A 15,436-nucleotide genomic window follows, 5' to 3' on the forward strand; every position below is an offset into this window, starting at 1 on the left:
TCTCAAATGCTTTCCAAAAAGAAAATCTAAAAACGTTTCCACAGTTTCTGTGTCATTTCTTTTAACTATTTTAAAAAACAAATGAGTATAATGTGAAAAAATCTGTCGCAGCATCTTATGACTCTTACTCTGCTCCACCTGCTCAGAAATCCCTGACCTGGAGCTTGCCGACGACTTGAAGAAAACCGTGTGTCTGCGAGCCGGAGGAACCCTGCGTCTGTTTGTGTCCGTCACTGGCCGCCCAACTCCAGTGGTGGCTTGGAGGAAGACAGGGGTGGAGCTGCAGAGCCGTGGCTTCATTGAAACCACCGATAGCTACACCATGCTAATGGTTGAAAAGGTTACGCGCTATGACTCTGGAAAATACATTGTGGAGGCAGAGAACCCATCTGGCAAGAAGACTACAACCATTCTTGTCAAAGTCTATGGTATGTCATCGGATGTTTGCACAGATACTCATTATTTCATTCTGAATTGAAATGTAAAAGTTTCCTCAGCTCAACTGTAGAAAATTATATGTTCTCTTCTTCACCCCCCCCCCCCCGCCCCCTCTTTCGCGCAGACACTCCTGGTCCTCCAGCTTCAGTGAAGGTGAAGGACTACACCAAGGAGTCTGTTGTGATCACCTGGGATGTCCCGAGCATTGATGGTGGTGCTCACGTCAGCAACTACATAGTAGAGAAGCGTGAAGCCAGCATGAAGTCCTACACGACCGTCACCACTGAGTGTAGAAAGACCCTGTTCAGAATCACTGGCCTGGAGGAGGGACAGCACTACTTCTTCAGAATCCTGCCAGAGAACATCTATGGCGTCGGTGAGCCGTGTGACACGTCTGAGGCTGTGCTGGTGTGCGAGGTGCCATCAGTGCCTTTGAGCCTGCAGATGGTTGATGTCACCAAGTCCTCGGTAACACTGCTCTGGGAGAAGCCAGTGCACGATGGCGGCAGCAGGCTGACGGGTTATGTAATTGAGGCCTGCAAAGTGGGCTCAGACAGGTGGACTGCTGTGGCGACAGTCAGGGCCTCTGTGTCCAAGCAAACCATCCAATCCCTAACGGAGAATGACCAGTATCTTTTCAGAATCAGAGCCACTAACAGCAGGGGAGCCAGCGAGCCCATGGACATTGTGTCTCCGATCACAATTCAGGACATTAAGGGTAAGAGATCATGAACACATCCACAGTCCCTTTTAACCATTACAAAATATACCAAATTCACATAAATCCCTAAAATACCATCAATACAAAACATCTCTCTGTATATTTCAGTGATGCCCAAGATTGACCTGACCAGCATCCCTCAGAAAATAGTCCACGTGCACCGTGGCAAACCCATCGACCTCAACGTCCCGATAAAGGCTAAGCCACAGCCTGAGTGCTCCTGGTTCTTCAGTGGCACCAAGTTGAAGGACAGCCTGGACCGCATCAAAATTGACAGCAACGGCAAATATACCCATCTGGTCATACGTGACACGACCATCAGTGACACGGGAGACTACACGCTGCAAGTTAAGAATGCCATCGGCATGGCAACAGAGGTCATCAAGGTCATCATACTTGGTAAGGGACTTTCTGCCGACAAAGAGGTCATTCATAAATTAGAATTTTACAGATTAGATGTACCAATAATTATTCAGTTTAAGAAATGTTTCTAACAAGTACAATTCAAGTGATATGTAGACACAGACGTACTAAGCAGCCTCGTCCTTGTGTCCATCCAGACAAACCAGGAATCCCAGTTGGTCCGATGAAGATTGAGGAGACAGACGGCGTGTCAGTGACAGTCAGCTGGGAACCTCCAGAGATGGACGGGGGGGCCAATGTCAGCGGCTACGTGGTGGAGCAGCGTGAAGCCCACCGGCCTGGCTGGTCCACCGTCTCAGAGTCGGTGACCCGACCCTGCTACAAGTTCACCAGACTCACAGAGGGAACTGAGTATGTGTTCCGTGTTGCTGCCATGAATCGCTTCGGTGTCGGCAGCTTCCTGCAGTCCGAGGTGGTGGAGTGCAAGAGCGCCAAGAGTGAGTTCTCTTCCTGTTGAAAGTGTTGTGTTACTGCACTCTGTGTGTATCTTCTTATTTATAATGAAAACAAACTGCTGCTGTTTCTTACAAACGACCTTTTGGTCCCACTTGTTCTACTTTCACCATAGCAACCATTTAGGAACATCTCTTTTAACCATCTGGTAGCAATGACCTAGTAACACATGACCCGTCCTGACCATATAGTGACACTTGATTGGTGACCTACAAGGTTCACCTAAACATCTACACCAAACAGTTGTTTCTTGGCCAGTTTCACTTATACTATTCTTGATCAATATTAAGACTGAAGAAAATTTAGCCACATATTTCTGTGCATAGTACAAGAAAAAGTACTTATTTATTTATATATTTAACATCCTTCTTTTCATTGCCCTTCATCATTCATACTTTCCATCTTCATTACATCAGTAAATCTTCTCTCAAACTGTCAAGTATTTTCTGTTACCAGTAATTCATCTGTATTTCCTGTTTAGCCATCCCTGGACCTCCAAGCAGGCCAGATGTGCTCGATGTCACCCACGAGGGCATGACCCTGACCTGGCAACCACCTGAGGATAATGGGGGATCCACCATTGCCGGCTACATAATTGAACGTAAGGAGGCCCATTCTGACAGGTGGATGAAGATCAGCAAGAACCCCGTCACCATGACCAGGTACCGCTCCTCTGGCCTGATCGAGGGCCTGGAGTACGAATACCGTGTCACTGCCATCAACTCGAGAGGAGCCGGGAAACCCAGCGAGACCTCTGTCACCGCTGTGGCCATGGATCCCATTGGTGTGTGACACAACTCTGTGTGGAACTACTGTACCACTGTAATGATAAAACCGCCACCACTTGTTTTGTTCTGATCTCATAAGTCTGAAGTCAGTTTTTTACTGTGTTGTTGAACAGAGCCTCCAGGAGCACCAGTTCAACCCAGAGTCACCGACAGCACCAGGACTTCAGTGTCTCTGGCCTGGCTGCCCCCCGAAGAGGAGGGTGGTGCTGTGATTACTGGCTACTTTATTGAGATGCAGAAGGTGGACCAGGTGGAATGGACATTGTGCAACACCACACCCACTAAGATGTCAGAGTACACTCTCACCCACATGCCCCAGGGTGCAGAGTACAAGTTCAGGATCATCGCTTGCAATGCTGGTGGTTCCGGAGAGCCCACAGAGATTCCTGGAGTCGTTAAAGTCCAGGAGATGCTTGGTAGGAGAACAACAAACATCATTTAGTCACAAAACTAGTTACTTTTCTCTCGTAAATATAAGATGCATCTTTCTCTCTTACCTGAATCTGTTATTGACAAAACTCTGACCTGTATCATCCTCAGATTATCCCGACTATGAGTTTGATTCTAAATATGAGGAGGGCTACGTAGTGCGACAGGGCGGAGTCATCCATCTGTCTGTGGCCATCAAGGGTAAACCCATCCCGACATGCAAGTGGACTAAGGATGGTCGTGACATCTCCCATCGGGCCATGATTGCCACCCACGATGACATCACTGAGCTGGTCATCAAAGAGGCACACAAAGACGACAGCGGTACCTATGACCTGGTGCTGGAGAACAAATGTGGCAGAAAGGCCGTGTACATCAAGGTGACTAGGCTGTGATATTTAGTTGAAGCATGACTTCCCTCAAAGGCACTTTAATATATCTCTTGGAATGGTGGGAACCTAACTAAATCTCCTCCTCCAGGTGAAGGTGATCGGTCGCCCTGATGTCCCGGAGGGCCCTCTGGAATTTGATGAGATTCAAGCCAAATCATTGCGGGTCAGTTGGAGACCACCTTCAGATGATGGCGGTTCTGACATCCTAGGATACATCTTGGAAAGGCGTGAGGTCCCCAAGGCCGCCTGGTGTACGGTGGACTCCCGGGTTACAGAGACTTCTCTGGTGGTGAAGGGTCTGAAGGAAAATGTGGAGTATCACTTCAAGGTTTCCGCTGAGAACCAATTCGGTGTCAGCAGGTCTCTCAAGTCTGATGAGGCTGTGACACCTAAGACACCACTTTGTGAGTATCATTTTTCAAAATTGTGATGCAGTTAGTGTTGTACGTATTGCTTTTACTGACAATCGACTTCACCTCCAGGCCCACCAGAACCTCCTAGCTACCCACCAGAGATCATGGAGGTGACCAAGTCCACAGTGTCTTTGTCCTGGGCCCGCCCTCGCGATGATGGAGGCTCTCGCATCACAGGATACTATGTGGAAAGGAGGGAGGTGTCGACAGAGAAGTGGGTCCGCCATAACAAGACCCACATCACCACCACCATGTACAATGTGACCGGTCTCATTCCTGACGCAGAGTACATGTTCAGAGTCGTGGCTCAGAACGACATCGGGCAGAGTGAAGCTGGTCCTGCTTCAGAGTCGTTGGTCTGCAAAGATCCATTTGGTGAGTTGATGTTGGAGAAAATGATATCGGAAAATATGATGACGCGACAGACACTTGAAAATCGAAAGGAAACATAAACATATATTCATGTATAGAACTAATCAAGGAACAGATTTTACAGCTATTGTACAATACCATCATTTAGTATCTCTGTGAGTTTTAAGCCACCTTTGTCTTCTCCTTATAGACAAACCCAGCCAGCCAGGAGAGATCGACATCATCTCCATCACTAAAGACTCCATCACCATCCATTGGCTCAGACCTGAGCATGATGGAGGCAAGGAGATTCTGGGCTACTGGATTGAGTTCAGGCAGGCCGGAGAAAGCGCCTGGAAAAAATGCATCAAGGAGCGTTCCAAGGATCGTCAGTTCACCATGGGTGGATTAATGGAGGCCACCGAGTACGAGTTTAGAATCTTTGCTGAGAATGAGGCCGGATTCAGCCGACCTCGTCGCACACCGATGGGCATCAAGACTAAACTGAGCGGTGAGCAAATACAGATTATAGATTTCATCAAACAGAATTTGTGACCTGGGTCTTATAAAGTTAAACAATGAATCCTTAGGTAGCATCATCAGGAATAAAATAATATTACGTTTATTTTATTACAAAGAAAATAATGAATGTAGATGAATGAAACTTTGCTGATGCTTCTGCAGTTGGAGAAGCTCCAGCTTTGAAGGAAGAGATCCAAGACGTTACCACCAAACTTGGTGAGCTGGGCAGTCTGACCTGTGGCATCATTGGCAGACCTCTGCCTGAGATCAAGTGGTACCGCTTTGGCAAAGAACTGATTCAGAGCCGCAAGTACAAGATGAGCTCAGATGGCCGCAACCACTCCCTCAGTATCCTGACAGATGAGCAGGAAGACGAGGGCTTGTATACCTGCAGGGCCATCAATGAGGCCGGAGAGATTGAAACCAGCGGCAAACTGCGTCTTCAAGCAGCTCCTCAGTTCCATCCTGGGTTCCCCCTGAAGGAGAAGTACACTGCTGGAGCTGGCACCAGCCTCCGCCTGCATGTCGTCTACATCGGGCGCCCTATTCCCCAGATCATGTGGTTCTATGGCAAGAAGCCTCTGAATCAATCAGAAAATGTGATCATTGAAAACACAGAAAGCTACACCCACCTGGTGGTGAGGAACGTCCAGAGAATGACAAATGCCGGCCGCTATAAGGTTCAACTCAGCAATGGGTTTGGAACCATTGACACTGTTCTACGTGTTGAAATCCAAGGTAATCAAGAAGATGTCCACAAGAAAAAATATGTCTATGTTAAGTCTGTGTCTCTGCAAATATTAGCAGGAAAATATTAGTTATACATATGATTTCAGCCAACTATTCCTAGATCTATTTATCTGTTTGGAAAGTGTTGTTTCTCACTCACTTCTAATGGTTTCTACAGATAAACCATGCATCCCTGAGGGTCCACTGGTCATTGATGCTCTGCTAAAGAGCTCAGTTGTCATCAGCTGGAAAGCTCCTAAGGATGATGGAGGTTCCATGATCTCAAACTACATTGTGGAGAAGCGTGAAGCCAAAGAAGGTGAGCAGTGGCAACTGGTGTCCTCCTCGGTCTCTGGCGCAACCTGCCGTGTCCCCAACCTGATAGAAAACGCGGGGTACTACTTCAGAGTCTCTGCCCAGAACCAGTACGGAGTCAGCGAGGCTCTGGAAATCCCATCAGTGGTCATCATAAAGAGTCCATTCGGTAAGTTCCGTAATATTGTTTGCCACTTTTGGCTTCTGCAGCTACAATGCAGCTCAATCAACAGCTACGTAGAGCACGACGATAACGTTCTCTGTTTGTTTCTCAGAAAAACCGGGCATGCCACAGCAGCCCTTCATCATCAGCTCCACCAAGGACTCCTGTGTCGTCTGCTGGAAGCCTCCAAGCAGTGACGGTGGAGCTAAAGTTACAAACTACTATCTGGATAAACGTGAGAAGAAGCAGAACAAGTGGATTTCAGTTACCAGCAAGAAGATTGTGGAGACCACTTATGAAGTCATAGGCTTGATTGAGGGCTTCGAGTATGAGTTCCGTGTCAAGTGTGAGAATGCGGGTGGTGAGAGCGGTTGGAGCGAGACATCTGCAGGAATAATCCCGAAGTCTGACCAGTCTCCACGCGCTCCTGCATTCAGGGAGGAGATCAGGGACATGAACGTCAAATACCAAGCCAACGCCACCTTTGTCACTAAGGTACTTTCTATATTTAATTATATCTTTCCTTTCAAATATTTGAAAGTGGCATCTACATCTGTGAAAGTCTAAACATGTCCTCACCCCAAATGTCTCATCTGACTCTGGGAAACAACCACAAAACACTTTCTGCTGAAAGAGACAAGGCTTGTGTTCAGTACAACATCTAACTTGATTCTTTTCCCCACAAGGTGGTGGGACATCCAAAGCCTCTGGTGAAATGGTACCGCAGTGGAAAGGAGATTCAGGCAGATGGAACCAAGATTAAAGCTCAGGAGTTCAAGGGAGGTTACTACCAGCTCGTCATCACGTCTGCTGAGGATAGCGATGCCACCGTTTACCAAGTCAGGGCAACCAACCCCTCAGGTTCTATCTCTACAACAGCCAATCTGGAGGTGGAAGGTGATGAAATGCTTTTATTATTACAAATTAATTACGTTTTGTGTTTTCTAGAATCCACCCGGTTGAATTGTTTCCAGGTGTAATTCCTGAAACAGAAATTATAACAACATGCAAATTAACTTTTTTATTTTTTGTACATTTTATTCTAGTACCTGCTAAAATCCACCTGCCCAGAGAGCTCCAGGGAATGGGGGCAGTCCACGCTGTCCGTGGAGATCAGATCACCATCAAGATCCCCATCACTGGCAAGCCTGAGGCAGCAGTCACTTGGCAGAAGGGCCAGGAGATCCTCTCCAACTCTCCTTACCACCAAGTCATCACCACCAGGTCTTTCACCTCACTGGTCTTCCATAAGGGAGTACAGAGGAAAGATAATGGCTACTATATTATTACTGCAAAGAATAGGTTCGGAAGTGACAAGCAAACCATCGAGGTGAATGTGGCTGATATACCTGAAGCTCCAAAGGGACTCATGGTCAGTGACATTACTCGGGATTCCATCACTATGACCTGGGAGCCTCCTGCCAATGACGGTGGTAGCGACATTATTGGCTACATAGTCGAGAAGTGTCCCACCACTGCTGACAGGTGGATCCGTGCTGGACAGACCAGTGACTGCAGCATCACTATCATCAACATATTTGGAAAGACCAAATACCAGTTCCGTGTCATTGCTGAGAACGGATTTGGTCTGAGTCCTCCTTCTGTGCCAACTGAGCCTATCACTACTAAGGAAGACAAGTCTGTGATTAGGAACTATGACGAGGAAGTGGATGAAGCCAGAGTGATCACCAAGGAAGAAGCTCTATCCTACAAGGTGAAGGAGTTGTCCTCCAAGTACATCATCTCTGAGGAGCTTGCCCGCTGCCAGTTTGGAGCAGTCCACCGCTGCGTGGAGATTGCTACCAAGAAGACTTTCATGGCCAAGATCATCAAGGTCAAAGGAACTGACCGTGAGTTGGTTCTTAGGGAGATTGAGGCCCTCAACGTAGCAAGGCACACAAATATGATTTACCTGCATGAATACTTTGAAAGTATGGAAGAAATTATCCTGATCTTTGAATTCATTTCTGGAGTTGACATCTTTGAGCGCCTTGGTACCAGCAACTTTGAGCTAACAGAGCAGGAGATTGTCCGCTACCTGAGACAAGTCTGCTCTTCCCTCAAGTTCTTGCATAGCAGCAACTTCGGTCACTTTGATATCCGCCCAGACAACATCGTCTATTCTACAAGGAGAAGCACCACCATAAAGATTATCGAGATGGGCCAGGCTCGGCTGCTAGTGCCAGGAGAAAACATCAGAATGTTGTTCTCAGCTCCAGAGTACTGTGCCCCAGAGGTCCACCGCCACGACTTGATCACAACAGCCACTGATATGTGGTCTGTTGGTGTTATGGCCTATGTTTTGCTCAGTGGCCTTAATCCATTTGCGGCAGAGTCAACTACGAAGATGATTGAGAATATCTCAAACTGTGAGTTCATCTTTGATAGTGAAGCATTTAAGGACATCAGCCTGGAGGCCATGGACTTTGTGGACAGACTTCTAGTCAAGGACATGAAGCTCCGTATGACCGCCCATGAGGCTCTGGAGCACCCATGGCTCAAGATGAAGATTGAGCATGTCAGCGACAAGGTCATTAGGACATTGAAACACAGAAGGTACTACCAGACCTGTGTGAAGAGGATGGACACTATCGTATCGGCAGCTCGCGTTGCTTATGGTGGCGCCTTCAAGAACCAGAGAGGATTAGCTGTGGGTAAAGTGAAGATTGGAACCGAGTACCACGGCCTTCGTGCCGGTCCAGTCATGCATGGCGCAGCTGAGGAAGGCGGCCATGTCAGATTCACCTGTAGCATAACCAACTATGACAAGAGTACACAGGTGTCGTGGTACTTCGGAAACCGCCAGCTACACCCAAGCCCCAAGTATGAGATCACCTACAGTAATGGTTTTGCTAGCATCTACGTAAAGGACATTGAAGACAGTGATGATGGCGTGTACAGATGCAAGGTGGTTAGCGACGATGGAGAGGACAGTGCTTATGGAGAGCTGTTTGTTGATACGGTAAGAAGCATCAGAGAGCACTTTGTAAGCCGCTCCATCAAGAAACTAAGGAAGAGAGTTGACAAGACTAAACTCCTGCAGAGACCACCAGAGTTCACTTTGCCTCTGTACAATAGCGCTGCCTACATTGGCCAAGATGTCCGCTTTGGTGTCACTATTACTGTGCACCCGGAGCCTCATGTAGCATGGCTTAAGAATGGAGAGAGAATCAGGCCAGGCGACGATGACAGCAAGTACACATTCACCAGTGATAAGGGTCTGTACCAGCTGATGATCCACAACCTGGACATGAGCGATGATGCTGAATACACAGTCATGGCCCACAACAAGTTTGGAGAAGACAGCTGTAAGGCTCGCCTCACTGTGACACCTCATCCTGTCTTCGAGGAAACTATGAGGCCCATGTTTAAACGTCTCCTGGCTAATGTCGAGTGCGTAGAAGGACATAGTGTCCGTTTCGAACTCAGAGTCTCAGGAATCCCAACTCCCACTCTGAAATGGGAGAAGGACGGTCACCCACTACAGTTTGGTCCAAAGGTTGTTGTCGTACAGGAGGATGTAGATTACCATGTCCTGCACGTCAGAGAGACTCTACTCGAGGACTCTGGTTTGTACAAGGTTACCGCAACCAACTCAGCTGGCTCTGCAAGCTGCCAGGCTACACTGAAGGTCGACCGACTGACCTATACCAGGAGAGAGTATAAGAGCGAGGAGGAGCAATACAGACACATACAGAAAGAAATTGAAAAGACGCACAAGATGGCTCAGCGGATCGTTGCCACTGAAGAGCTTGTGCCTCTCAACCCCACAGCCCAGGAGGCCCTCAAATTTGCTGCAGAGATGTACAAGCCTGCAGTGAGTACCAAGAACGTAGAGGGTGAGTTTGACATCAGCGTGGAGAAGTCTGATACCAAGAGGCTGGAGGAGGAAAGGAGGATTTTCATGCCATATGAGATGCCAGAGCCATTAGTTCATGATCCTCGAGTTTTGGACGAAGACAAGGCCATCAAACAGTTTGTACCTCTCTCGGATATGAAGTGGTACAGAAAGCTGAGAGACCAGTATGAGATTCCAGAGAGGATGGAGAGGATTGTGCAGAAGAGACAAAGACGTATTCGCCTGTCCAGGTGGGAACAGTTCTATGTCATGCCCCTCCCCCGAATCACTGACCAGTACAGGCCTAGATGGCGTATTCCAAAACTCAGCCTGGATGATCTGGAGACTGTCAGGCCTGCACGCCGTTCACCCTCCCCTGAATCTGAGGTTTCCTTCAAATCCAGGAGGAGATCTCTGGGAGACCTGAGCGACGAGGAGCTGCTGATGCCTGTGGACGACTACCTCTCCATGAGGAGAACAGAGGAGGAGAAGATGATGCTGGAGGATGAACTGGAGCTCGGTTTCTCTGCCTCTCCTGCTGGCAGCCCAATCCGCATAGAGCGGCGTGCCATTGAACGTGAGGAGAGGAGACAGGAATTCAGGCAGGAAACTGTTGAAGTTGTTGAGAAGAAGAAACGTACTGTTTCTCAGTTCATGAGGAGGAGAAGATCGTTGTCTCCCACATACATTGAGCTGATGCGTCCTGTCGCAGAGCTGATCAGACCATCTCGGACCCGGCCACCTGTGGAAGTAGAGGGAGAGATTGTGGTGAGGAGGTCCCCCACCCCGGAGAGGACTCGTCCCCGCTCACCCAGCCCCATCAGATCAGTTGAGAGGTCTTCTCGCTCCTCCTCCAGGTTTGAGAGATCTGCCAGATTTGACATCATGTCCCGTTATGAGGCCAGAAAGGCTGCTCTGAAATCTGAGAGAAAATATCAGGTTGTTAGCCAGACACCTTTCAGCCTTGACCACGCTCCCCGTGTGACCGTCAGGATGCGTTCTCATCGCATACCACTTGGACAAGACACCAAATTCACGCTTAACATCCAAGCCAAGCCAGATGGTGAGATCAAGTGGTTCCATAATGGAACTGAAATCTCTGAAAGCAGTGAGAAATATGTATTCACCGACATGAGCGGCGTCATGACCATTAGTATCCTGGCCTGTCAGGAAGAGGACAGTGGCACATACCGTTGTGTATGCTCTAACTCTAAGGGAGAGGCATCGGACTATGCCACCCTGGATGTGTCGTGTGGAGGATACACCACCTTCTCCTCTCGCCGCAAAGATGAGGAAGTTACCAAAGCATTTGTCCCTGAAGTAACTCGCATTGACCACTATCACACCTCGCACTTTAAAGCTGGCTATGCGTCCCAGACCCAACTTGAGGTGGAGGAGAGCAAGTCTAAGTTGACCAAGACACACGAGGTTGCTACTCGTGAAAGATATGCCGCCTCATCTGAGAGGTATGATTCATCCATCAAATACGCCTCGACTGAATACCTGTCATCTGCTTCCTCCTACTCATCAGACAAATTTTCTCTTACTGGGAAACACTCAACTTCTGAATCCAGACTTAAATCGTCCTCTACTGTCGTGGCTGAGGAAGCTTTAGTCCAAAAGGTGAAGCCTTCTCTTCCGGCTAGGATCCTCACCAAGCCTCAGTCTGTGACGCTTGAAGAGGGACAGACGGCCAGATTCTCCTGTGATATTGATGGGGAGCCGGCACCCAGTGTTTCATGGATGCACATGACCAGAACTCTTGTTGCATCACACCGCGTCCAGGTCACCACAACTCAGTACAAGTCCAGCCTGGAGGTTTCCTCTGTGACGACTTCAGACGAGGGCAGTTACACGGTGGTGGTGGAGAACGCAACAGGCAGACAGGAGGCTCACTTCACTTTAACCATTCGCAGAGCAGCTGCCAAAGAAGAAGTTAAGGCTGTCAAATCTCCCGAGCCATCTGTAAAGTCACCAGAGCCTTCAGTCACATCACGTGCTCCCTCTGTAACATCCCCTGTTCCGAGCGTAAAGTCACCAGAGCCTTCAGTCACATCACGTGCTCCCTCTGTAACATCCCCTGTTCCGAGCGTAAAGTCACCAGAGCCTTCAGTCACATCACGAGCTCCCTCTGTAACATCCCCTGTTCCGAGTGTAAAGTCACCTGAACCCAGCGTTATATCCCCCGTGCCTTCAATTAAATCACCCACACCAAGTGTCAAATCCCCTGAACCATGTGCAACATCTCCTTCTCCGAGTGTGAAGTCTCCTGAACCAGAAGGAATTAAGTCTACTAGGAGCGTCAAGTCTCCTGTGCCATCGGCAGCCTCTCCAGCACCCGGCTTAAAATCACCAGCTCCAACTGTCAAATCTCCTGAACCTGAGGGAGTTAAGTCACCACGTGGTTTCAAATCCCCAGAACCCAGACTCAAGTCACCTCCACCTATTAAGTCTCCAGAGAGAGTGAAGTCACCTGAAACTGAGGAACTCAAATCCCCTCGTGGTGTCAAATCTCCAGAACTCGCAGGACTCAAAACACCGAAAGGAATGAAATCCCCAGAACCTGCTGGAATAAAAACACCAAAAGGCATCAAGTCCCCAGAGCCGACAGGGATCAAATCGCCCAGGGCGTTAAAGTCCCCGGAGCCGACAGGGATCAAATCACCTCCGAGGATGAAGTCTCCTCCTCCGATCATGTCCCCTAAGAGGGTTGTATCTCCACCGCCTGTCAAATCCCCAACCCCAAAACCTCCCAAGGTTCTGAACCAACTAACAGCTGAAGCCTGTGAGGGCTCGGTGAGGATGTCCTGTGTCTGTGAGAGCAGTGTCAGGGAGGTGGTGTGGTACGCCAACGGGAGGAGACTCTCGCAGAGCAGCCACCTTTCGATGCAGTACTCTGAGGGCTCCTGCAGCCTTGTAATCCATGATCTTGCGGACAGCGATCAGGGAGAATACACCTGTGAGATGACATCAGAGGGAGGAGTATCCAAATCCTCCTTCTCCTTCACTGGACAGGTCTTCCAGTCCGTACGCATGCAGATCACAGCCCATTGTGAACAGCAACTGGCTCTTAAAGGTGAGAACACACATCAACACATGTTTGTCCAGTTTGAAGTCAGTATGTAAATCCACATTACAATTTTCTCCTTTTCTACTTTAAACAGGATCAACGATGATGAGTCACAAGGAATCTTCATCAGCCATGAGCTCATCCATGATGAAGAAAGAAATCCACACAATGGAAGAGTCCTCCTCCTTTTCTTCCTCCTCCCAGCAAGCCATGATGTCATCCATGATGGAGTCCAGCTCCTTCAGCAGCATGGCAGCTGAGATGAAGTTTGAGACCATGTCCATGTCCAGCATGTCCTCGGTTGCATCTGAGACGTATGCACTGAGCTCCAGCAGCCTCACCGAGGGGTCTTCATTCAGAGCAATCGGTGAGAAGCTCTCTTTTAATCTATTAAAGATCTTAGAGAGTTATCCTCATAGAGTTAGTTTGAATATGAACAGAATTGTTGTTGTTTTGACAAAAGAAAAACAAACAAAGTTGGCCCTGATGTCTGGTCCTCTGTGGTTCCTCAGGTTCTGCTCCCAGAATCGAGGCTCTGCCGGAGGACATCAGCATCGAGCCGGGCAAAGTCCTGACAGTCGCCTGCGCCTTCTCCGGTGACGCCAAACACATCGAGTGGTCCCGCGGGGGCCGAACCATCGAGGTGACTGCCGGGGGACGCTTCCACATCGAGACGACGGAGGACCTCACCACCCTCATCATCACCGGGGTGAAAGAGGAAGATGCTGGAACCTATACCCTCAAACTGTCCAATGAGCTGGGGTCTGACTCAGCGACTGTTCACATTAGCATTCGATCAGTGTAAAAACAAATCTTCCCTTCCCTCTACTTCCATACCTTTTTTTTTTATTAATTGAGCAAAATACTCTCATTGATAAAGATCTCATTTTCTTTTCTTGTATATATATGAACTATTTTTGTACCAAACTTGACATTAATTTATGCCAAACTAGACTAAAGTCTAAAGTTGTTATAAAATGTGCCATATTGGATAACTATGACTTAGGATTTTTGATCCATTTTTCTGTGACATGTACATAATGTATATAGCCGAATTTAACGGTTATGGGAAATGTATGTATTGTTATTTATGACAATAATATTAACCGAAACAAAATGAAACTAAATGCAGTTTAACAGGAGAAAGTTTCAACAGAAACGAATACCCTGTTAAACTGAGAAACTAAACTGTGCCTCAACGATAAGTTGAAGTCTTAAGATTGCCTCAGCAGGTAGAGAGGCTCCCTGCTGACGATGACTCAATCAGAGACAAACTGCTCTGCTCCAGAGCAGCTGTAACACGAGCGTGAGATCCTGAGTCCTGTTTGCATTTACCCTCTTGTAAGCAGGACGACTGGACCTCGCCTCTGACGGATTACGTCATACCGCCATTTTCATGACATGCTCACAGTGCGAGCGGCCTGCACTCCCTGAGCACATGTTTCTTTTTAGTTTTGTGCTCTGCGTCTGGCGAACGACCACTTGCTCGGCTCCTCGTCGCCTCTGACGTGGCCGTCACGTGACACGAGAGCCGTCCTGTGCTCGTTTGCAGAGGCAGAGCCGCCTCTCGGAGGTCTGCAGTGTTTTCTGTGTGTTAGTTTTTAGTTCACTTGTCAGTCAAGCAGATGCAGCGCAGCAGAAACCAACTGAGCTGCGTTAGACCCGGGACAGAATCCAGCCTGCTCCTTGTGGTGCTCTGCGTTTTGGTGTGGTTGAAGTTGGAGTTGTAGCATGGAACTATTTTATCAGCCTCCTTGAGTTTTTCTCCAATAATTGATTTAATAAAGCATGATTATCAGCACTGCACCACGTCTGCTGTCCTTATTGACTCCTTTTCTTTTTGGTCAACGTGACGTTGTTGTGGGAACATGTTTCTATGTAATTTTCATAGTATGGTATATTTTATACAGCCGACAGGTCGATGATGTTGTAGAAGTTGTTGATGATGAAGGAAGGACTCCGAGGACCCAGTACTTATAACTAAGTTTATTACAAGAAATTACAGGTCGGGACGGCCATCTAGATACCCGGAGATACACAAGCCAAAACTGAAATCTGCCTTGCAGGGGTCGAAAGCACATTTATATAGGGAGGTTGGTTCCGCCCATGACTTCAGGTAAAACACATCCCACATGGGATTTCTGACAAAAGGGCATGTTTTTGTGTCTGAAGATGAAAACACATAGGTCAAGAACCTTCCTTCAGAGATAATTCCCTTTGATTTGACACTTTAATCGTAGTACAGTTTTGACCTCATGGTGGCGCTGTCTGTGCCGACCAATAAGAGAATTAAGTGAATGAGTGTAAGCAGCTGAATTAAAGAGTGAAAGAGTGACAGCAGCTGTGTGGCGCAGGAAGCATCTGCCAGATGTTCATTCCAAAGAGTGACAG

The 15,436-nt window shown here is 48.0% G+C and overlaps 1 protein-coding gene across 1 annotated transcript in view; it reads left to right on the forward strand.

The window, feature by feature from the left end:
- Window positions 1–14,849, forward strand: part of ttn.2 (titin, tandem duplicate 2) — a 174,511-nt gene extending 159,662 nt beyond the window's left edge. The window contains exons 210-226 of the mRNA XM_062402154.1: window positions 147–428; window positions 563–1,156; window positions 1,268–1,558; window positions 1,720–2,019; window positions 2,517–2,819; window positions 2,937–3,239; window positions 3,364–3,632; window positions 3,733–4,048; window positions 4,127–4,432; window positions 4,620–4,919; window positions 5,093–5,668; window positions 5,838–6,143; window positions 6,250–6,632; window positions 6,824–7,034; window positions 7,184–13,051; window positions 13,140–13,412; window positions 13,558–14,849. Of these exons, the coding sequence (XP_062258138.1) occupies window positions 147–428; window positions 563–1,156; window positions 1,268–1,558; window positions 1,720–2,019; window positions 2,517–2,819; window positions 2,937–3,239; window positions 3,364–3,632; window positions 3,733–4,048; window positions 4,127–4,432; window positions 4,620–4,919; window positions 5,093–5,668; window positions 5,838–6,143; window positions 6,250–6,632; window positions 6,824–7,034; window positions 7,184–13,051; window positions 13,140–13,412; window positions 13,558–13,850 (11,174 nt within the window). The 3' untranslated portion in view covers window positions 13,851–14,849. The remainder of the gene's footprint in view (window positions 1–146; window positions 429–562; window positions 1,157–1,267; window positions 1,559–1,719; window positions 2,020–2,516; window positions 2,820–2,936; window positions 3,240–3,363; window positions 3,633–3,732; window positions 4,049–4,126; window positions 4,433–4,619; window positions 4,920–5,092; window positions 5,669–5,837; window positions 6,144–6,249; window positions 6,633–6,823; window positions 7,035–7,183; window positions 13,052–13,139; window positions 13,413–13,557) is intronic.
- The last annotated feature ends 587 nt before the right edge of the window (window positions 14,850–15,436 follow it).

The sequence above is a fragment of the Platichthys flesus genome, chromosome 13 (genome assembly GCF_949316205.1).
Source record: "Platichthys flesus chromosome 13, fPlaFle2.1, whole genome shotgun sequence".
Taxonomy (NCBI): Eukaryota; Metazoa; Chordata; class Actinopteri; order Pleuronectiformes; family Pleuronectidae; genus Platichthys; species Platichthys flesus.